We start from the raw sequence: 24,550 nt of genomic DNA on the forward strand, positions 1-24,550 counted from the left end.
GAAAAGAGCAGAACCACTCTCCCTGTGTCGTCATAAAAGCCATGGGACTCATTCAGACTTCCACATAAAATAAAATTATGGGTAAAGGATGACGAGAAAAATGCTTTCCAAGCGTAGGGGGAAAAGTTAGCAGGAAATACTGCAGCTGCTAAAGATATTAAAAATGCTGATAAAGAGTTTGAGACGAACAGTGAATAAAACAGCTGTGTCAAACACAGCTCCAGGATGGCCACAGCCTCCGCCCAGTGGCCTCTTAGGGCTGTGACATTTGTGTGATAGGGCAGGTTTCCACTTGCACTAAAGGCATGATTTTTATTCAGCGCTAAGGATCAAATTGTACTGTACCAAGATATCCCCTGGTAGTGGCAGGTTCACACCAGTCACAGAGATTTGGATTGTCATTACAGATGGAAACATACCACTATGTATAAAATAGATAGACAACAAGGACCTACTGTATAGCACACGGAACTCTGCTCAATAGTTTGTAATAACCTAGAAGAGAAAAGAATCTGAAAAAGATTCTTATATGTAACTGAATCACTTTGCTGTATACCGGAAACTAACACAACATTGTAAATCAACTATACTTCAATAAAAAATAAATAAATTTTTAAATAAATAAATAAAAAGGGAGTTGCAAAGCGATTTTAAAAAATCTTTTGAAGGTAGTAAATAATTTAGCGTGGGTGCCACTCTCTGCCACAGGTAAAGAAAGCCGAGAAAGCTCCAACTCCAGGTGTGACTAACTTGCCAAAAAGAGGCTGACTACCACACCATGGAGGGTGGTTTTACAAAAGCTGCACGTAGTTGATTTTAGAAGGCGGCTGGTGAGTCATGTCAATGCAGCTGTGACTCCTATGAAAACTGATCCAGCAAAATTCAACGCAAAATCAGCTTCCTTTCTCTCCCAAAGTCTCTTCAGAGACCGAGTGGCAACAGGAAACATCACCCTTCGTGTCACTGATGGGTCAGTTCCCTGGGAATCCAACAGGCCACTGAGGAAAACGTGTCTCCAAGCCAGATGTCAGAGGATTACCGGGACAAGAGGAAACAGCTTGAGGGAGAAACTCCTTTCTTTTATTCCCCACCCCTTGCTCCCCCACCCTCCCCAGAACAGACCACATCCTCGTATTTGTCTACGGTGCTTCACACCAAAAAACCCAGACGATAAAGCGTGCCTGGGAGTCTATGAGCCACTTCTCACACTTGACGAAAATATTCACTTACTTAGTTAACAGGGTTACAATTTTTAATTTGTTGTCCTTTTTATATCAATGAGCAAAGCTAGCCAGCTTATTCCTTGAGAAGTAAAAACTAAATTCTGGCAGCTCTAAATTGCACGGACCTTGCTCTTAACGGGTCCCTCGGTCAGAATGAGACGTGCAGACACACACGGGAGACGGGCATCCTGTGACCTGATTCGCAGCACAGCACCCACCAATATTCTTTTGGTCTTATTCCCCAGCATTCCTCTGCTAAATGCATTCAACAAATTGACATAATTTCAGTGGCTAAGGAAGAGCTCCCTGGCTGGCAGCCAGAATCACAGAACCATGCTTGCACGAGATCCCAGATCAAAATTTTCTATTGTTTTCCCTTTCTCTTCTTTCTTTTCCTTCCTTCCCTCCCTTTCTTCTTTTCTTTCTTTAATACAAAACTAGAAGGAGAAAGGTACAATTAAAAAACAAACAACTTTCGATAGCAATATCCTGGCAGTGATATTATGCCATAGTTTTGCAAGATGTTACTATTGGTGGAAACTGAGTAAAGGCTACATGGGACCTCTCTTTGTATTATTTCTTTTATATATACGATAGCTTTATTGAAATGTAATTCATATACCATATCATTTTCCCATTTAAAATATACAATTCGGGGTTTCCCTGGTGGCGCAGTGTTTGAGAATCTGCCTGCCAATGCAGGGGACACGGGTTCGAGCCCTGGTCCGGGAAGATCCCACATGCCACGGAGCAACTAAGCCCGTGCACCACAACTATGGAACCTGTGCTCTAGAGCCCGTGAGCCACAACTACTGAGCCCACGTGCCACAACTACTGAAGCCCGTGAACCCAGAGCCCGTGCTCCACAACAAGAGAAGCTAACGCAATGAGAAGCCCGCCCACTGCAACGAAGAGTAGCCCCCACTCACCGCAACTAGAGAAAGCCCTTATGCAGCAACAAAGACCCAACGCAGCCAAAAATTAAAAAAAAATAAATTTAAAATATACAATTCAGCACTTCCCTGGTGGCCCAGTGGTTAAGACTCTGCACTTCCACTGCAGGGGGCACGGGTTCAATCTCTGGTTGGGGAACTAGAATCCCACATACCGCATGGCATGGCCAAAAATAATATTAATAATAATAAAATAAATTTAAATAATTTATTTTAAATAAATAAAATTTAAATAATGACTTAAAAATAAAATATACAACTCACTGGCTTTTGTATATTCAGATTTGTGGTATCATCACCACAATCAATTATTAGGACATTTTCCTGGCCCCAAAGGAAACCCCGTACCCATTAACAATCACGTCTCCATCCTCCCATCCCCCAACCTGAGGCAACCACTCATCTACTTTGTCTCTACAGATCTGCCTATTCCAGACATGTCACAGAAATAGAATCACATGATACATGGTCCTTTGTATCTGGTTTCTTTCCTTTATCATCATGTTTTCAAGGGTCGTCCATGTTGTAACATGTATCAGGACTTTATTTCTTTTTATTGCTAAATAATATTCCATTGCATGGATACACCACATTTTGTTTATCCATTCATCAGCTGATGGACATTTGGGTTGTTTACACTCTTTGGCTATTATGAATAATGCTCTTATTTATGAACATCTGTATAAAAGTGTGTGAACAGATGTTTTCATTTCTGTATTATTTCTGACAACTGCATGTGACTCTATAGTTATCTCAAAATAAAAAGTTTAATAAGAAAAAAAACAGCAAGAAACAGCTTGTGTTGAGGGGGGAATCCTGGGTAATTTCTCGTCTCTATTTCATAGCCTTTGCTCTAATTTATCATACTATCTTCATAATAAAATTAAGTATTTAATAATAACAACAGTTCTTAAATGCTGTCAACTGTATTAAATGCTTACCTGCATCATCTCATTCAATTTTTACACCATCCCTACAGGCTAGGTTCTATTATAACCCCCATTTCAAGTAAGCCTCTGCTATCTCTCCCTTTTCAAACATTATTAGCAAATCAAACAAACAACCTAATTTTAAAAATGGGCAAAGAACTTGAACAGACATTTTTGCAAAGAAGATATATATACACATCGCCAATAAACACATGAAAAGATATTCAACATTACCAATCATTAGGGAAATGCAAATCAAAACCACAATGAGACACCACCTCACATCCACTAGGATGGCTACTAACAAACGAACAAACAAACAAACAAAAACTCCACCAGAAAATGAGAAGTGCTGGGGAAGATGTGGAGGAACGTTGGTGGGAGTGTAAATTGATGCAGTCACCATGGAAAACAGTATGGAGGTTCCTCAAAAAATAAACATAGAACTACCATGTTATGCGGCAATTCCACTCCTGGGTGTGTGTACCCCGCCAAAAATGGCAGCAAGGTCTCAAAGAGATATTTTTGCACTCATGTTCACGGAGGCATTATTCACAACAGCCAAAAGGTGGAAGCAGTGTCCGTCAGTGGATGAACGGATAACCGAAATCCATTGTTTATGGATTACTATATGGTAATCTACATTCCTGTATAATTAATATTCAATGGAATATTGTCTGGCCTTAAAAATGGAAGGAAATTCTTACATACACCTACAGTATGGATGAACCAGGAGGACATCATGCTGAATGAAATAAGCTGGTCACACACACACACACACACACACACACACACACACACACAGACAAATAACTGCATGATTTCACTTCCTCGGGGTCCCTAGAGCAGTCACACTGTTAGAAAGGAGAGCGGTGGTTAACTGGGGCTGGGAGGCGGGGGGGCAAGGAGAGTTGTGTTTAACGAGGTTAGAGCCCCAGTTCTGCAAGATGAAAGTTCTGAAAATTGGTTTTACAGTGTGAATGTCCATACCAGTCCTGAACTATACACTTAAAAATGGCTACGGTGGTAAATTTTAACACAAACACACACAAACGTGATCAACAAACCTATCCAAATGCTGAATTTTCCCAAGATTTTTAGCCTCTTTCAAACAGTCTCAATAAAAAGTAGCACTCTGGAGAGACCGATTCCGTCTTCTCCGCGGTCCCACTCTCCCCTCCTCTGCACCTCAGGTTCTCCCAGGCACGACCTCGGTACACGTTACATGAAACTCCTCTAAACTCAGCATCGACGTTGAGCACGTGGAAGCCCATGAATGGGAGAGGGTGGAGGGGCGGGGGGATTTAGCACATCTGGAATTGGAAGCAAAGAGGTTTTCTCCATCCCAGAAAGGCCCAGTGGCTTGAGCTCCAGGTGACAATTTCAGCACAGCCTCGAGCCGCTGAACAGAAATTGGCTCAGAGGCTCAGAACCGGGCTGAGAGCAGGTCTTCTCAGGCGTGGGCCCTCCCCTGCTGCCTTGCTCTGAGGGCCTGTGAGCTCACGCCCTCAGCGTCTTTGGCCTGTACGAGCTGGGCTGGCAGATGGCACTGGTGGGCACCCCCATGGTGGAGCTGGTAAAGGGCTTACCATTCCACTTGCTAGTAGCCCTTGGGGAAATTTTAAGAAGACACAAGAGGGCTATCACAATCTCTTCCTCCTGAAACTGGTAACTTCTCAGACCAGCCAATCTGATCTCTTGGGTGCAAACAGCATGCAGTTCAATGCCTTTATCCCACTTCACAGCTGAACGCAAGGAGGGTGGAACAGACCTCCACACGACCACTCCGTATGCAGGGTTACTGTTTCAGAGCAGACGAGGACACCCCAGCAAGCACCCTCTACTTTTTTATCCTCAAGACAGATATGCAATTCCTTCATCACCAAATATCCATAGGAAGGTCTAACTGGATTATTTATAGTTTGAACTCATAATTAAAATTGGGGGAAAATCCACTGAAATATAGCTTCTAGTGACTATAGTCAAACGTAGTAAGATGAAAATAATAAGAAAAATAGAGCACACACAAAGCCAGACTCTACGGGAAACACTTCAGGTACATAATCTCATTCTTCCTTGCAGCAACTGATGAGATAGTTGTTTGCTCATTTTCCTGATGAGGAAACTGAGGCCAGGGAGATCCAACTAACTTGTAGGTAGCTTAGCAAGAGAGCGAGTCTGAGGCTCTGGGAGGCCGGGGCAGCTGGCTTCTTCCCCACCTTGAGTGACTCTGGGTGAGCTGCTTCCCTGCTTCTCAGGGCCCTCATTCATCGATGGTGACGGTGACTCCTCTCTTCCAGCCCTACTGCTGCGAGTATGTGAGACAGCGGATGAAAATGCACTTGGAATGTGTAGCTGGGACATTCTTTTCTCCCCCCCTCCCCCTGGACACTCATCTCCTCCCCACTCACGTGCAGAGAGGCAGGATGGACTTGGAGACCTAGAGGGCAGTGAAATGTAATCATGAATGTGTATTTTCCTGCCAATAAGCTCACTAAAGACACAAGTCTGGAAAGGGGAGGCGAGGGACGGAAGGCAGAGTCCTGGTTCCCGGCCTGAGCAGGAGGTTGGAGTCGCTGTGTTTAGGGGAGGGTGGTCAGAGGACAGACGACTGCAGCTTTCAGAGAAGTTATGGCCTCTAAGAGGGATGAGAATCCAAATGAGCAAGTAATGCTGAAAGCATCTGGGGAAAACGCTTTTGGATATTTACACAATTTTAAAGAATCTCCCTACAGATTATTCATTAGTTACAACAGGGAATTAAAAAGTAACATTCATAATGAAGAAATATGGTGGACCTCCTTAAAATCAAACAGAACATTGGCAATAATGGGACCAACCCTCATTCTGTGTCCCAGTGGATGCAGGAAGACACGGCATCGCTTAATACTTAGATGCTATTCGTGCCCAAGGGCGTAACCTGGACCAAGTCACGGGAAAAATCAGAAAATCCAAATGAGGGGCATTCTTCAAAATGACTGACCTGTCATGAACGATGGAGATGGGCTGGGGGACTGTTCCAGATTCAAGGAGACTACAGACAGGTCAACTAAATGCAAACACACAATCCCGACAGCCATGAGGACACCACTGGGACAATGGGAGGAATTTGGAATGTAGACTCTACACTAGACAATGTGGACCCACGTGGAGCTTCCCGAAAGTGATCAATATGCAGTGTGAGTTGATGGCCTTGCTCTTAGGAGACACCTGTGTAAGTACTTAGGGGTGAAAGTCATCACCGCTGCACCTTACCCTCAAGTGGCTCGATAGTAACAATAAAATATGTACATGTGTGTGTGTGTGTGTGTGTGTGTGTGTGTGTGTGTGTGTATAGAGAATACTGCAAAATATTAAGTGGTGAATCTAGGTGAAGAATATACAGTGTTTATTATACCTGCCCCTATTCTGTGGATTTGGAAAAAATATGTTAAGAAGTAACTGCAAATACCTCGGGGGAAAAGTGGCAATTTTAAAAAAAAAAAAAAGAGCAGATACCAGTTTGACAGTTCCTTCAAAAGTTAAACATAGAATTACCATGTGACGCAGCAATTCCACTCCTAGGAGGATGTATACACCCAAGAGAAATGAAAACATTTGTCCACACAATAATTTGCACACGAATGTTCAAAGAAGCATTATGCATAATAGCCCAAAGGTAGAAACAACCCAAATGTTCATCAATGGATAAATAGATAAGCTGTGGTATATCCATACAATGGAATATTGTTCAACCATAAAAGATGAAAGAAATTCTGACACAGGCTACAGCGTGAGAGAACCTTGAGGACATCATGCTGAGTGAGATAAGCCAGACACAAAAAGTCAAACATTTGGGGCTTCCCTGGTGGCGCAGTGGTTGAGAATCTGCCTGCCAATGCAGGGGACACGGGTTCGTGCCCTGGTCTGGGAAGATCCCACATGCCGCGGAGCAACTGGGCCCGTGAGCCACGGCTGCTGGGCCTGCGCGTCTGGAGCCTGTGCTCCGCAACGAGAGAGGCCGCGATAGTGAGAGGCCCGCGCACCGCGATGAAGAGTGGCCCCCGCTTGCCACAACTAGAGAAAGCCCTTGCACAGAAACGAAGACCCAACACAGCCATAAATAAAATAAATTAAAAAAAAAAAAAAGTCAAACATCTGTATGATTCCACTTACACGAGGTCCCTAGGGTATCACAGCCATAGAGGAAGGAAGCTGAAGGGTGGGTGTCCAGGGGCCGGGGTCGGGGGGGAAGGGGAGTGTCTAGCGTTTCCTTCTGGATTGATGGAAGTATTTTGGTACTAGATAGAGGTGGTGACTGCACAGCCATGTGAATGTAGTAAACGTCACTGAATTGTCCACTTTAAGATGATTGATCTTACGTTACATGAATTTTACTTCAATTAAAAAAAAAAGGTGGATAGAGCAAGGAGGGGGAGGAGGTGATGATCTGGGCCGCAGAGTGGTGGCAAAGACACACCTAGAGCAAGATCACACCCCCAGATCTGCGGGCCCAACCGGAAACAGAGTGCCAGGTACGCACGCAGACCCCAATGAGCAAGGTGAGGTTGTGTAATCGTGATTTACCTGAATTCCGTTATCATGTTCCCACAGACTTACAGCGCAGTAAGAATTAATTATATGCAGAGGCATATTTAAACGATACTTTGGCTAAAGCAGTGACAACAGGAGAAAATGGGCAAAGCTGTGATCCCAGGGGCCGAGATTTTAGAGGGAAACCTCTCCCTCGCAGACTGGCTGGGCTGGGGCTGGATGGGTTTTAAAAGCTGTCTGCCCCTTCTCTTTAGAAATCATGTTTGCTCTCACTCACACAATGCTGGCGTGGAAACAACGATCCAGTAAAAAATAGTTTTAAAAAATTCTTTTTACAAAAGAAAAAGGAATTCACAGTCATTATAAAAGCTTTAGAAAAGACAGGTGGGCAAAAAGTATCTGCTGGAGAAAGCCACTGTTATCATTTTGGTGCTTTTCTTGCCAGCCTGAGAAGGCAGTACTTAACAGTAAGGAACGATTCTCTGATGGTGGAATTTTGAGTATCTTTACAAAGTTTCTTGGTGAGAAACTGCAATACCTGTGAGGCTTCCTATTAAGCCCACTAGTAAGGTTGGTCCTAACCCAAGTGTACCCTTCCCTGAGATGCAAGCACATTCCTGCACTTAACATGTGTGTCCAGAGACTCTGGTGATGAGAGAATCATGGAAGAGTAGACAGAACCATCAGGATAAATGCCCACTGCCCCCTTCCTTATAAACATTCATCCTTGGGACTTCCCTGGTGGCGCAGTGGTTAAGAATCCACCTGCCAATGCAGGGGACACGGGTTCGAGCCCTGGTCCGGGAAGATCCCACATGCCGCGGAGCAACTAAGCCCGTGCACCACAACTACTGAGTCTGTGCACCACAACTACTGAAGCCTGCGTGCCTAGAGCCCGTGTTCCACAACAAGAGAAGCCATCACAATGAGAAGCCCCTGCACCACAAAGAAGAGGAGACCCGCTCGCCGCAACTAGAGAAGGCCCATGCGCCCAGCAACGAAGACCCAACGCAGCCAAAAATAGGTAAATACATAAATTTATGAAAAAAAAAATTCATCCTGAAAGAGAACTACTAAGTCACGAGGAAGAGGAAGAGTCTAATCATGTAGGTTGTGTCGTCTAGTTCTTGGCACAGGTGGACAGAGGAAAACAAAAGCAGCGATACTTCTGAGAAAACTGATAGAAATCGGCCGGAGCCCTTATTTCTCCTGCCGTCGCCCCCAGGAGGGACTCTGGCTCCAGAGCCACACACTCACCCATCCAGACTTCCCCGAACTGCCCGGCGCCGAGCTTCTTCACCAGCTTAATGGATTCCCGGGGGATCTCCCAGGCATCTTTGTCCCACGGCTTCTGTGGTTTGGGACTAATGCATGCCTTCTCCAATCTTCTGCACAAGCCATCTGACTGCTCTAATTTGAAAGAGAAAATAAACGTGGAAAAAGTCGTCCCTTGTATTTTACCAGTATCTATAGGGAAGTCCGGACTATGAGTCTTATCATTTTCAACTTGCCAAGGTCTATGAACCTAAGATGCTTATAGGGTTATCTTCTGCATAATCATGACTTTTGAAATTCTTAAATGAAAGCCAATTTAAGACAGACTTGATTTTATTCATTAGTAATGCTAACCTATAAATATAAAAACAACAAAATGAACAGATAAACAAAGGCTGACATGTTGTCACACTTAATAGAATATAATTTTAATTACAGAGCCCATGTAAGCTCTCCAGGGCACAATGGCGGGAACTTGGTCACGTAACCAAGGGGCCCCAGTGCCAGAACAGGGCCAGGGCTCCACAAGCTCTCAACACACGTGCCAGATGGATAAATGGATGGGGGTAACAGAGAGAGAAGGAGGACTCCACAAAATCTGGGGTACTTGCTCTCTCCATATTTTGGGACCTAAGCAAATTTTATGTGTAATCCCTTGGAGCAGGTTGAAGAGATAAGCAGTAACAAGAGTTGCCCACTACAACTGGCCTCAAACACACAGTCATGGGTTCAGCTTAGCCAGGCCATAGAGCAGATTGGCGACAGAGGACCACTGACAGGCCACTTCTAAATATTTTGGTGTTATTATTATTTCTGTTTTCTTTTACCAAGAGTAATACATACTCGTGGTATGTACTTTACACACACATCGACATGTATACACTAGGACACAGTTCTACAAATTTGCATTCCTATTCCAGATATTTAAAGATGCGTTGTAAAAATATGTACTATGTGAAAATAATATCCATTTTTCTCTTTGCAATTCTGGAACATTAACTCTTAAACAGCACAAACTAGGTGGGAAGGACTAGGATAATTATTCACAAAGATCAAATCTGACTTTGAATGTATACTTATAGATTAATTTAGAACCAACTATAGAATATCATCCTCCAACTTTATCCAAAAGAAATATGATACATAAAACATTTTATTCAACATAGTATTGGAAGTCCTAGCCACGGCAATCAGACAAGAAAAAGAAATAAAATGAATCCAAATTGAAAAGGAAGAAGTAAAACTGTCACTGTTTGCAGATGACATGATAGTATACATAGAAAACCCTGAAGATGTGACTAGAAAACTATTAGAGTTCATCAATGAATTCAGTAAAGTTTCAGGATACAAAATAATTTAATATAAATGTTTGACACCATATATTTATCATAATAGATGTATCTTTTCTTGTCTGACCTTGCATTTTCACTTACTTTGGTAATGCTTAATCATGTCACTGATACAAGGAAAAGTGATTCGTGGGGAGATGTAATAACCCCCATTGTCCAGACTTCTGATTTTGTAGTGCTTAATAACGTCACCATGCACGGGGTCATAATCTCTGACAGACAGAGAGTAACTTCCTGTGGGGGAAGAAGAACAAGCAAAGATTACACTTACATTTTGTAAGTAAGATTGGCATTATGGGGGAGGGGAGGATTGGGAGTTTGGGATTAGCAGATGCAAACTAGTATGTATAAGATGGATAAACAACGAGGTCCTGCTGTATAGCACAGGGAACTATATTCCATATCCTGTGATAAACCATAATGGAAAAGAATATGAAAAAGAATATATATATGTATAATGGAATCACTTTGCTGTACAGCAGAAATTAACATAACATTGTAAATCAGCTATACTTCAATAAAATATTTTTAAATAGGTTGGCATTATACACACCGTGGATACATTTTGCCATAAAAATATGCAAAATATAAATTGAGCATGTATATAGTGCATAATTTTAAAGTCATAAAAAGTCTACTTGACAAACAAAGCTAGTGTTTTGTTTGCTGTGAAGCTTACCAACACACTTTTTCTTCTTTGTGATGGGTTTTTTAAAAATTATTTTGCTGAATTGAAAAGTTATTTTGATTTTCTTTCTCTTAAAATTTCAAGTTTTATACTAAATAATAATTTAAGAGGCTCAGTAAACATAAAGCATGGTAAAAAAAATAGCCATAATTATGTCTGCTTTTATGTTACTTTTAGTAGCAAAACTAATAATTTAAGCTTCTTATTTGTTATCAAACTATAAAACTTTCACTACCAGAACATAGTACAGGCATATCTCAGAGATATTGTGGGTTCAGTTCCAAACCACCTCAAGAAAGCAAATACCCTAATAAAGTAAATCACACAAACTTTCTGGTTTCCCAGTGCATTAAAGAAGTTATGTTTACACTGTACTGTAGTCCGTTAAGTGTTCAATAGCATAAGTTTAAAAAACAACATATATACTTTAATTAAAAAAACACTTTACTGCTAAAAATTGCTAACCATCATCTGATCCTTCAGTGAGTTATAATAGTAACATCAAAGATCACTGATCACAGATCACCATCACAAATATAATAAGAAAGAAAAAGTGTGAAATACTGCAAGAATTACCAAAATGTGACACAGAGACACATTTGCTCATGAAGTGAGCAAATGTTCTTGGAAAACTGGCACCAATAGACTTGCTCGATGCAGGGTTACCACAAACCTTCAGTTTGTAAAAACTGCAGTATTTGCAAAGCGCAATACAGTGAAGCCAATAAAACGAGGTCTGCCAGTAATTGACTTTTTTTCCAAAAAAAATTCTTTTTTTTTTTTCAGAATTCTAGAATCGTTTCTAAGAATGATTTCCTAAACAGTGTTTTATAAGAGGCCTTATGTCACTTCCCACCTTTTAATGTTTCACTTTCCCTGATAAGAAAAGCTCCAGCGCTGTTCCCTGGTGCGAGAAGCTGCCTTTCTGCATCTTTCCTGGTTATGTCCTTGAAAAACCACCTGAGAAGACATATTAACATTTCATGGGTGTTTTAGTCCCGGGAAGGAAAAAGATGAAGAATAAACAAGAAACCCAGAGCGACAAACAGAACCGTCCCAGACGACACGGGAAAGGACTCACTCTTCCGTTTCCAAGGTGTTGACTTTGGCTACGTAGTTGCTGGGGATGAAGCCTTCTCTCTTTGTCGAAAGGGATTTAGCTTTCCACCATTCTCCATGCCTGCAATAGAAACACGCATCCAAAAGGGCTTGTATTCAATGACTCAAGAACTACAAGAGCAGTTGTCTTAATGTGTCTGTCTTGCAGGGTGAGGGAGGGCGGGGAAGACCCCTGGAAACCCAGAATCCAGGGAGAAAGTTCATGCTTCTTGCTAAAACATAAATACGTTCAGTGATGGAAGCAAAAGAAAACAGTCTCACGACTGAAGCGTGGGTCGCTGTGCTCAGAGCTGCCCAACGGGAGTTGGTGAAAATGGTTCCCATCTTGCAGAAACAAAAAGTTCACATCTAAGAAATGCTTTAGGGGTCCTTACAGAAATGGGAGTCAAGGGAATAAAGGGCCATAGTTCCTATGTTATAAACTCCTTTGTTAAAACATCTCATTTCCATAGACACAAGCCATGGGAAAAAGAAATAGAAAACCAGGGCTTCCCTGGTGGCGCAGTGGTTGAGAGTCTGCCTGCCAATGCGGGGGACGCGGGTTCGAGCCCTGGTCTGGGAAGATCCCACGTGCCGCGGAGCAGCTGGGCCCATGAGCCGCAACTACTGAGCCTGCGCGTCTGGAGCCTGTGCTCTGCAACAAGAGAGGCCGTGATAGTGAGAGGCCCGCGCACCGTGATGAAGAGTGGCCCCCGCTTGCCACAACTGGAGAAAGCCCTCGCACAGAAACGAAGACCCAACACAGCCAGAAATAAATAAATAAATAAAATTAAAAAAAAAAAAAAAAGAAATAGAAAACCATAAAATAACCCCAAGCAGCTAGGCCTCATCACCACACTCTCACCTTCTGCGAGAGGCATGGAGCGGGGAAGGGGCTGGGGAGGGAGGAATGGACGGGTCCCTGTGAGCCTCAACTATGTTCCCCATCAGATTCCCACACCCAGACGGGACCCTCGTCTGCAAGACGTGAAGGACAATTACAGCTGCCGCCAGGCCGTGGTCCACTACATGCCTGTGCCACGTTTATATATATGTACACACATAACCTTCACATCAAGCCCATGACAGAGGTATTGCTGTTCCCGGTTGATAAGTGAAGACACTAAGGTGTGGAGTGGAAGTGACTCGTCAAGGTCACACAGCTATCAGGTGGCAGGGCCAGGATTTGGCTCAAGTTCACACTCAGCCAGGAACTGACAACTGCTCTCAGCCACTCAACACCATAAACTTAATCAGGGTCTCCCTCCTCCAACCAACCAAGGGTGTCGCGGTTGGCAGGCCAAGGTGACGCCATATGAAGGATGACTGGAATTCTTGGAGTTCATTATCCTCAGCACATTGCTGAGCCCTGTGGTCTGAACAGGGCCACAGGTGTGCGAGTCAGCCTGGAGGGGTCACGGAGATGATGTCCAAGCATCTTCACAGAAACGCTGAACGCTGAGTGGGGTCTCCCCCGAGACGGCCACTGCTTCAGCACCACGCCCTGAGGAGTCACACCCAGTTGGACCCCCACACCCAGGCTTAACTTGAGTAAAATAACGAAATAAAAATGGTAAGGGGCTTCCCAGGTGGCACAGTGGTTAAGAATCCGCCTCCCAGTGCAGGGAACACGGGTTCGAGCCCTGGTCTGGGAAGATCCCACATGCCGCGGAGCAACTAAGCCCGTGCGCCACAACTATTGAGCCTGTGCCCTAGAGCCCGCGAGCCGCAACTACTGAGCCCACGAGCCACAACTACTGAAGCCTGCGCACCTAGAGCCCGTGCTCCGCAGCAAGAGAGGCCACCGCAGTGAGAAGCCCGCGCGCTGCAACAAAGAGTAGCCCCCGCTCGCTGCAACTAGAGAAAGCCCACGTGCAGCAATGAAGACCCAACACAGCCAAATAAGTAAATAAATAAATCAATTTTTTTAAAAAATGGAATTTAAATAACATGCAAACGCCACATAGACCCAAACCTCTTAAGGCAGCACTGATGGATAAGGAAAGAAAGGGAAAACCCTTGGGAAGTGCTCACAGCAAAGCCTAACAGGAAAATCTCTCCAGCCCTCCTCCTTCGGGCAGCAAGGAGGCTGGGGGCCCCATGCCCACCCCAGAGGGGTGTCTGCTTCACTGTGCTGCTGGCGGCCAAGCCAGGGCGGCAGGCCGGGGGGGATGCCCGGGCGCACTTACTCCTCCAGGACTTTCATCTTCTCTCCTTTCTTGAAGGACAAGTCGTCTGGGTGGATGCCATCATAGGGGTACAATGCGACCACGATGTCTCCTTGCTCCTCTGGATCTGAAAATGAAGAACGCAAGCGAAGACCTTTGAGAATCCACAGCAGAAATGTTGTAACAAATTGTCATGGGGCACAAAGGACGCGGTGAGGCGCTGAGAGACGGGCAGCTGGAATAAAGACCTGCTTCCTTCCTAGTGGGGCTCGGGGCCCACGTGGTCCATGGTCGGTCACATACTGTGCACACCGGTAGTGTTTGTTATCTCAAATCACATAGACCTACGACCACAATAACTTCCGACTCTAGGTTTAAGAAATGATACACCCATGCTCATAGCAGAGTTATTTACAAAATCTTAAAGGAGGAAACAATCCAAACACACTGTGACGAATGGATAAACAAAATGTGGTCTATACATACAACAGAATATTATTCAGCCTTAAAAAGGAGGAAAATTCTGACGGATGCCACAACATGGATGAACCTTGAAGACATTACGCTAAGTGACAAAAGCCAGCCACAAAAGGACAAATACTGCTTGATTCCACTTAGGCGAGATTCCTGGAGTCGTCAAACTCATAGAGACAGAATGTAGAATGGCGAGTACCAGAAGCTGGGAGGAGGAGGGATGGGAGTTCCATGTTTGATGGGCACAGAGTTTCAGTTTGGGATGAGGGAAAGTTCTGGAAATGGAGGGAGGTGCTGGTTGCACAACAGTGTGAAGGTACTTAATGCTACTGAGCTGAACACTTCAATGGTTAAGATGATAAATTCTATGCTATGTATATTTTTTCACAATAAAAAAAAAAAAAATCAACAAAAACACCCAGGACAACTACTTTACAGAGGCTCTAACAGTAAAGAAACTTCCATGCTGCCGTGAAAACATACCTTTATTTTGAAACCTCTGTCCCGGTAAAAGCTGAGAGTCTGCAACCTACGAGAGAATATTTGTTAGAAAAATACATTTTTATGTTTAGCTTTTTACACTTACATTCGTGTTGAATGTTGCATCATTTTCTAGCAGAAACGAATGGGGTTTAGATTTGTTAATTCATTAAGCCAGAAAGAAGAGGAGTACCGAGGAGCAGTCCTGTGGAGCTGCGTCCTGACCTCCACAGCCCAGGGAACGGCTTCTCCTTCTCCAGTGGCCATGGGCCTGGCGGCAGGAAATGACCAGGGCTCTGGAGAGTGGCTGCGAGCTGCTGACCCAATCAGCACCCTCCCTCTGATTTGGTACCAGACCCCTAATATCACTGGGGGAGGCAATGTGCCCAGCTAAATGGTGATGCTTTCCAATTCTCCGGCATTCTGTGCAGATGCGGAAGGAGTTTATCTGCAAGCAGGTCGTGTGGGGCTTTGGGCCTGACTCTCATATTCCCTGGCCCTCTTCTTTCTGCCTAGAAGAAGGTAACGAACTGGGGTCTCAGCAATATGGAAACCAGTCACCAGAGACAGCAGAGAAAAAGATAGAGAGGGGCCCTGGGGGTCACCTGGGGCCCTGGTGACCTTGTGGAAGTGCCACCCGGCCCAGGACTGCTGATCTTCACAACTCCCAAACTTGTCTTAAAAACTTCAGTCAGGGCTTGGTCTCTAGCAGCTGAGAACAAGTGCTAACAGACCCAGGCTTCCTGTGGCCGACCCTGATTCTGTTATGGGGACAGACGGCATCTCTGTTATTTTAGTTGAGAGGTGAATTATCAGGAAGGGTCTGGGGGCACAAAGACCACCTCAACACCTTTTAAATCAAATCCCTTTTGCTCTCAGTGACCGGGGGGAGGATGTGTAAGACCTCTTGAGCTTCTTTTAGAGAAGGTACTGTCAGAGGCTTACACCCACAAATCATGTTTCTCCTTGATTAAAGCGATTTAGTGGAATGGGGACCAAAACAGTTTGTACTGAAACTTAAATTTCTGATGAAAGACAGCCCATAAAATCTCCGGGGGTGGGGGCATTACGTTTTTCTAGTCTCAGAAAATCTTGGGTCCGTATTATCCTTCAATGCTGATTTCAAGAAGCTTTACACTGATTTTTAAACTCATTTACATGTGCATAATTAGGATGCATGATCAACTTTAAATGAGTTAGAGGAAACAAGATGAGAAACTGATTAAATCATTTTGAAAGCAGCAAGCTGATTTTCAAATATCAAAGAGTCCTTAGGTGACAAATGTTTTAACACACTTTTTATAAGACCAAAACACGTGTATGGAACTCATCGATCATCACTCTTTTTCTTTTTTTTTTTTTTTTTTTAAAACTACATTTTTTTTTTAAACTTTTTTTTGGGTTTGTTTATTTGTTTGTTTATTTATTTATGGCTGTGTTGGGTCTTCGTTTCTGTGCGAGGGCTTTCTCTAGTTGTGGCAAGTGGGGGCCACTCTTCATCGCGCTGCGCGGGCCTCTCATTATCGCGGCCTCTCCTGTTGCGGAGCACGGGCTCCAGACGCGCAGGCTCAGTAGTTGTGGCTCACGGGTCTAGTTGCTCCGCGGCATGTGGGGTCTTCCCAGACCAGGGCTCGAACCCGTGTCCCCTGCATTGGCAGGCAGATTCTCAACCACTGCGCCACCAGGGAAGCCCCCCACTCTTTTTCTTTAAAATGTCTTTTCCTTAGAGTGTTGTTGAATTTGCCTCAGTTCAGCCTTGATGTCACATCGCACCGCCTGTAATCAATCCAGGGGTGGATTTTGGGCACGTCTGGCCGGAGCTGGGTGTTATCTATGGAATAAGGCCAACTGTCTGGTTCGTGCACAAGGGCATCTGTGACCACAGAAGGCACAAGGAAGCGTTCCCGGTGTGTGGGACGGAGCTGAGAGGCTTCCAACATGTTTACTACTTCTGCTTTCTAACTTAACATTTGAACCTCCTTTACTCTTAAGGAGAGGGAAAACGGTGCATAAGTTTGTACTGTTTTCCTTTGCTTTTCTGAATAAAGGACATCTTCTTTCATCACGTAAGAAAAATGGGGGTTTTGAAGCATGTAAAATCTATAGCACATGATACTAGAAAAAGCCAGATCCTTTTTATGAGAACTTTGAAGTCTATAATAAGAAAACTATTTGTGAGTCCAATTCCTGTATCATTTCACTTTCTATAAGTCATATTTCCATAGACTAGTTCCACATCTATACCTATTTATGTGATGTTTTTAAATATTACATTTATATATTTATGATCACCAAATTATTAAAGTTATCAATAATCTTATACATTTTAAGTTTCTATATATAAAATTACAATGTTAATGTATCTGTCTAGAAATATCAAGTATGGTAATTAACAGCATAATGTATTCACTCTTCATCTCCACTTCTTTTTAAGAAGGCCAACAGTGACTTACCAATTTCAATAGTGACATGTAACTTTGGCACACGTCAACCTGCAGGGGAGAGCGCTGGCAGAGGGCGTGACAACAATAACATACTTCTGGAATGCCAAGGCATTCAAAAACATGTCAGATTAGAGGAACTATGAAAACTCTTAATGAAGGCATTTGGGCTAACGTGGAATAAGCTACTTCTAGCTTAAATGCTGAGGAATTCCATAAAAACCAGGCAATGGGAGATATACATACATACATATAATGAGTGAATAGATGGAGAGGATATAAAATCTGAAATAAAGTGCATTTAAGGTTGTAATTATCCAAATTATTATTATTATCCAATTAATAATTATCCAATTAATTATTCCTCTCTCCCATGAAATGCGGCATTAGTCCTTCATCTGCCAAGCATTTCTCAGATGCATCAAACAACACGTCACTCATATAAAAATGTTGGTACAGATATCTGTGTACGGTTAGAAGGCAGAATTAGTTATGCTTTTTAAAAAAAAAATCTTTTAATTCTCTGTAATAAGTCATGGCAACTTCAGTGTTTGTACTATTTTGAATTAATTAAAGAACAACAAGATGGGATAAAGTATGATACACCAAAGGACCTATTTTGGCTTCTGACTTGAATCCAGCATTTCCTTCTAATCTCACTATCCATCCTAAGTCACACCAGCTCAGATGCATATCTTTATATATAAAGAGTGGGTCTTCACACCAGGGATAGGAAAGGTGATTATCTCCACACATAAGAAGGTGACCAAAGCCCCCTTTATTATACATTAAGTGGCCGGGTTATCCTGAAAATATCTATAAGCTCTTTAAAGGATTAAGTTACAAAGCATATCAAAAATTATTGGAGGCCCAAGTAATTGGCATGATTTTTTTTTTTTGCATGCACATGGTACAGATTTGGTGTTTAAATTATGCAGCCATGCTTTGATCCTGCTGTGGGAATGCTCCCCTGAGACTATCTACTTACTGGCCTTTGCTGTTTATTGGACGTTGGATCTCTCACATAAATAGTTCGGTCAGTATTACGTACTGGTTGAGTCTTCAAATCTATTCCATCGTCTTTCAGATTGTCTTTCCTTTTTGATTTTATACATCCCATAGTTCCTGTTGGAATACAAAAGCCATGGCATTGTTTTACCATTCCAGAACTGGCTTCAAGCCACCAAAATCTCTCCATTAACGAAGAGTTAAAAAGTACGCTTTTATTCTTCATTGCAGATGGTTTAACAAACTCAAAGGTGGATACTGTTGACAAACTGGCTGCTTGTTCATACATTTGTTCATTCATTCATTCAAAAACTATTTATTGAGCATCAGTTTTATGTCAGCAAGATATAATTCCTGCCCTAAAGACACTCATATTCTTGTGGCGAAGATGGGTGAATTAAAATTACAATACAATGTGGCAAGTCAATGACACAGGCTGCACAGGACATAGGAAAAGACATCGCACTCAGGCAAGAGGAAAAGGATGTGGGCAGGGAAGTGTCCTGAAGGAAATGCTCTGTGAGTCAAAATGGGAGTGATGTCAGCCAGGTGGCAAAGTCAGTAAAGGGATTCCAGGAAGAAGGAACTTCACATGCATAGTATTGGCCCTGAGATAACAAGGCCCCTTCAGGGAACTAGTTCAAGCTGATCCCCTCGGGAACAAGGAGGGAAGTCCAGGAGTTGGGCTGGAGAGGGAGGCACAGCTAAAAACAAATGTCACTGTGCAAGGTGAAGTGAGGGGACCTGGGGCTTCAAAGGCAAGCATGATTAAGAGGCAGAAGGCATAGAATCTGCCTCTAACCAAAAGTGGCTTGGGGCCTGGGGCAATGGTGGTGGCCTTCACCAAGACTGGAAATAAAAGAGGAGGCACAGGCATGGAGAAAAGATGCTTGCAGGCACACCCAAACAATCGCATCCTGTACGCTTCCCGGTGAGACTAGTGAGCCTGGAGACCAGGAGAGACGGCCGAGCCAGAGGCACAGAAGGGTACCATCAGCAAGCCTAAGGCTTCAGGGAAGAACCGCCGACAGAGGGGGGGCTTGTGCGGGCAACCAGACAGGCGGAACCACCCCTCTGAATGCTAGACTCCTATTCGTCTATTCAGTTAACACTAGGATGTGTAGAGCGCCACCCAAAGCACTCTGGGGACTCCAAAGATGATTTTAAAACTGAAATCGGATATGAATATTGCCGTACAGTACAGCCTCATGGTCAAATTTATACACTGAAAACAAGACAAAATCTGTTATGAGCTCCATGAGAAGGTCTTAGAGGGCAGAGTTCCCAAACCTGAAGGCACACCAGAATCGTCTAGGCTCACCTGGGCCCGGGGAGGGGGGCGGGGGGCGGGTGCTCCCCAGTGATCTGTGTCATTCTGAAACACTGCCAAGGGGGACCCCTGCCTAGAACTTCAGAGGACGATAGACGGATGGTTCCGCGTGGGGAAGGCGGGCGGTGGGAGCTCGGAACACCTCCTGGTGTACAGAGAAGCCTCAGGGGCTCTCCTCTGAACTGTCATCCTCTCTGCATTGTCGCCCCAGCTCATCCTGCGTTTGGTCCTGCAGGCTTCCAGGAGGTCTGCGACCTTCACCTTGTTCATCATTTCATTGGTTGACGTAGGAGGCCTCTAAGGACAGTCACACCCCTTTCTGAAACTAGCGAGCTGTAGTTCCCAAAATAAAGGGGAAGCAAGTACTCCTTTGACTCAAAATAGGACAGTTTTTTTTTTTTTTTTTCCATCTGCTAAAGTTTCTGAAATGGAGATGGGTGTTCTAGTTGACCTGTAAATAAACAGGGGAGTTCTTTTCGGACCAGGCCCACCCTCATCCTCCAAAGAAGCTGTGTTTCAATCATCCGCATTAAAACGGTGATGCCTGAAGGAGGGAACTCGGTAGCGGAAAAGGCCACCCCGCGCGGACCCCCGATTGTGCCCCGAGCTGCGAGGGGAGGAGCGCGGCGGGTCCCCAGGACGCACGCGCGCCCGGCCCCGGGCAGCCCTGGCTCTCCCCGCGCCCGCTTTTCTCCCCAGGCCCTAGCCGGCTGGGTCACTCTCCTTTTTCCAGATCTGGACCCAAAGGTTACCTCCCCAACAGGTCTTCCCAACCACCCTACTGAAGAGGTCACCCCTCTGCCCACTCCTCACGCTTTACACTCTCATTTTTCTTATTAAGACGGCCATTCCGTTACACGTGGGTTTCTTTAAGGTCAGCTCCCCAGACGGAACCGAAGCAGACGGGCCGGGCTCCCAACCTGCCCCTTCCCTGCAATGTGCCTGCTCAGAGCAGGTGCTCCGAGAGGGTTCACGGAAAGAAGGGAGGGACCAAGCGCTCTGGCTGCTGCACGCGGGGCTTCCTGTGTGCTCATCCCAACCCCTCCTGCTCAAGGTGGGCAAGGAAAGGAGACGCCCCCGCCCCGGCTGTTGTCGTTTTTATTAGAGACAGAGGGACAGAGACCTCTAGCACTAACTTCTAGTTTATAGGAAGCACAGAGGTTAGAGGAACAAAATGATCAGACAAATCCACGATATGCCAAAAGCTGGGCACCTCAGAAAGGACAGGGGAGGGGAAGGGGTGGAGCTCTGTCTTGAATGAGCTTTGAATGCATGGGGGGGCGGGGAGGGGGGAGGACACGTGGCTGGATCCTTGGGGAAATCTGGATACGTGTGAACGTGATCGTGGGCAACTGTGCGCTTTAAAGGCGTGATGACGGTACTGCGGTCACGCAGGAGAAGGTCCACATCCGAGGAGATGCACGCAAGGCGGGCAGGGATGCAAGCTCAGGGTATCTGCAACTTTCAACACTTCCGCCAAAATGAAAAAGAGAAAGGGGGCCGGGGGAACAAGAGGAGGGGACAAATGTGGCAAAATAGTAAACAAACAAAAAAAAAATGAGTGAATCGAGGTGAGGGTATTCTTTTTTTTCTGTAGATTCGAAATTTTCAAAATAAAAAGTCGGATAAGGGAGAAAATAGGCGGATGGTACGAACAACTTGATGAAAAAAAATTTTTTTCCAAAATATTAGGAACCCCTGTAGTGCGTATGTGTGCGCGCGCGCGTTTGTGTGTGAAGGCAGGAGATGAGGTTAGAAAAGCGCTTTGTGGGTCTTAGTTACAGGGCGCAGAGCGAGGAATCGCTGACCCAGACCTCTGAAGGGGTGACGGCGATGGTCCGAGGGCCCGCTCCGTGGGAAGGAAGACGGAGAATGAAAATAAAAAGCAGGTGGATGTGTGAGGAGGTGATAAAATCCGCAGATGATCGTTTATTTACGCTTATGTCATGATTTCCCCTCCCCCATCACATGGATAATTGAGAACCAAAAGTATGTACTGTAGAGGAAGACCCCAACCCACGAGCACTGAGCTTTGAGTTTGGGTCCCTGCAATTCAAACACTCCAGCAAGAAAGCTCAGAGAGCATCTTGTTGCGTCAGGGGATAAACACCACCTGCTCACATCAGGTCCTCAATTCTTTTCACTGTACGAAGGTACCAGAAAAGCACAAAACACACGCACCCCCAACAACAACTGAGAGCACAGTTACGTGTTTGCAAGTGACAGGAGCTACGCTTTACAATGATTTACACCTTAGTATTTTTTCAATTAAACATTTGTAATTTTCTGAGCATCTCATTTAATCCTCGAAGAAACCCCATGACCCAGGTATTATTAACCCCACTTTACAGAGAAGTAAACTGAGGCTTGGAGAGATTAAATGGCTGGCCTAAAGCCATTGCACAAGTGAATGGTGGACTCACATAGCTTTACCCTAAAGTCTGTGCTTTTTCTTTTTTTTTTAAATTACCATGTTGCCCAACAATGGCTCTTTTGAAACATGCATTTTATCTCCTTATTAATAATACTAAAGAGATTGTTTTTATAGCCTCTTCTTTCTCAAAAGGATCTGAAATGCTTTTACAAAAAGTGAGTTTAATAAACTGGAAACAGAAAACTCGAGGCAGGGAGAAGAGGAGGATGCAATCTGGTACTGCACATTGCAGTACCCGGTGGGCACCAGATTTGCAGTAGCAGGCTTCCTGGCAGGAGGAGCCAGAGGAAAGCCCGCATCATTGCGCTTTCACCAGGGAAAGAGGAAGCTGACCTGGTCCTCACCAGGCAGGGAGGCCCCGGCATGAGAATTCTAAAGTTTTGTATGATGGGCTTTACATAAAGTGCTGTGGATGATGTAGATGACAACGTCTTCAATTATTTGTTTGTTTGTTTAACAGTAAATGAAGGCACATTTTACATGTGGAGACTTTGAGTTACTCATAATAATACCTCAGTGTGTGACATCCAAATACAACCCTGGGATGTTCACACATAAGCTCGAGTAGGTGATCTAATGAGACAGAGACAGTGGGCAACCCTCTGTCACAAAGGGAATATGAATGAATGTTCATATCAGTCTTATTTATACTATAGACAGAGACAAGGTGTCCATCAATAGGGGAGAGTCCATTAGATGAGACCAAACTGACATATTATGAGACTGAAGTGGGTTAAAAAGAGAGATTTGTATAATTTGGATGTTCTTGACCACCAATCATTACTGACTCAAAAAAAATCATATATATCAATCAATTTATATAACCAATCAGTATATACATATATATACGCACACACACACACCCATATATATTTAATGTCCACAGAAAAAAGTCTGAAAGGATACCCACTACCGTGTTGGTTGGGTTCTGAAGTCCACTTGTAAGGTGCACGATCGTATACAGAAATTTTCTCTTAAAAATTCCTAAGGAAGACACCACAATTTGCAAAATATTTTGGAGTAAAGGACTGTGAAGTTGGATTGCTAAACTCAGATCCTGGGTCCCTCAATTATTAACTGTGTGAACCTGGGCAAGTGGCCTAACCTCTGTGCTTCAGTTTCCTTCTGAAAAAATGGAGATAACTTCATCAAGCTCATTAGGTTGTTATGAGGATTAGATGAGTTAAATCAGTTAATATTTGTAAAGTGCTTAGAAGTATACTTAAAGCAGCACACAGTAAGAGCTAGATACATCTTTGTTAAATACATAAATAAATGTGGTCCAAATGCCAGTTTTCCCTCCAACATTGGAAGAGAAACAATCCCATGATGAGAAGCACAAGGAAACCCCACCTCACCCCAAAGAGGGAACGGCAGAAGCACATCTCCCATCTCAGCCTCAGGCTGACACATGGGCCACTTGCATTTTCTCCCTCTCTGCCCCTCCCCTCTTTTGGCCATGTTACTCTGCTGCCCACTTTTATAACATGATGACCTGAATGTAAATGTGTGTATTACTCTGTCATTAAGGGAGAAGCGAAGGAATTGTGTAGTGAAAGAGGTTCCTGAGTTTGGATTTGTATAATATACATTTTGGGTAACATTTTGTTATTCATCATAAGTTTCACAAGTTTAAAAGATATTCCATCATGCCTATTTCAAACTGAAGTCCATACAAATTCACCTCCCTCTCGGCTATACAAGGATTTTTAAATCACCAATTTCTCATATTCTGAGAGCTTAAAGAAATCAAAAACAGGAAATTGGATGCCACTTCCCCTATAAAATCTGAATCCACGTTTTAACGGCGATTTCACACAATCCTAGATCTTAAAATTTAAAAACAAAGGTACTAGAATTTAACCCCTGAGAACCTAAATTTCTCACCTCTACAAACTGCTACAAAAGAAACTGTTTTTGTTTTCATTTTTATTACGACTTATGGATTTTTTTTTTTGACAACTGATGCATTTTCTGCCTTTATCCTAGCAGCCAAAAAGAAATTAGAAACATTTTTTTCCCACTTCGCTGCAACTTCCCAAGCTGAGCTCGTAAATTTGCATTGCGTTTTCCCAGCAGCAAGTGAATGACTCATACACAGGCTCTGAAGTCTCCCTGCTGTCGCTGCCCTTCTCTCGCCTGACCTTGCAACATCAAGTGGTCGTGT

At 43.9% G+C, this 24,550-nt stretch overlaps 1 protein-coding gene across 4 annotated transcripts in view; it reads right to left on the reverse strand.

Annotated features, from left to right (window-relative positions):
• The window catches only part of LYN (LYN proto-oncogene, Src family tyrosine kinase), a 110,787-nt gene that overhangs the window by 37,327 nt on the left and 48,910 nt on the right, over positions 1 to 24,550 (reverse strand). For 2 of the 4 annotated variants that reach the window (XM_057531685.1, XM_007168593.3), the window contains exons 2-8: positions 18,600 to 18,736; positions 15,174 to 15,219; positions 14,238 to 14,343; positions 12,032 to 12,130; positions 11,807 to 11,910; positions 10,347 to 10,496; positions 8,896 to 9,048 (exon numbers count right to left, since the gene is read on the reverse strand). In XM_057531685.1, coding sequence (XP_057387668.1) covers positions 8,896 to 9,048; positions 10,347 to 10,496; positions 11,807 to 11,910; positions 12,032 to 12,130; positions 14,238 to 14,343; positions 15,174 to 15,219; positions 18,600 to 18,731 — 790 coding nt within the window. In that variant the 5' untranslated portion in view covers positions 18,732 to 18,736. The remainder of the gene's footprint in view (positions 1 to 8,895; positions 9,049 to 10,346; positions 10,497 to 11,806; positions 11,911 to 12,031; positions 12,131 to 14,237; positions 14,344 to 15,173; positions 15,220 to 18,599; positions 18,737 to 24,550) is intronic. The other 2 variants (XM_057531687.1, XM_007168597.3) reach the window with 2 other exon arrangements.

The sequence above is a fragment of the Balaenoptera acutorostrata genome, chromosome 17, assembly GCF_949987535.1.
Source record: "Balaenoptera acutorostrata chromosome 17, mBalAcu1.1, whole genome shotgun sequence".
In the NCBI taxonomy this organism is placed as follows: Eukaryota; Metazoa; Chordata; class Mammalia; order Artiodactyla; family Balaenopteridae; genus Balaenoptera; species Balaenoptera acutorostrata.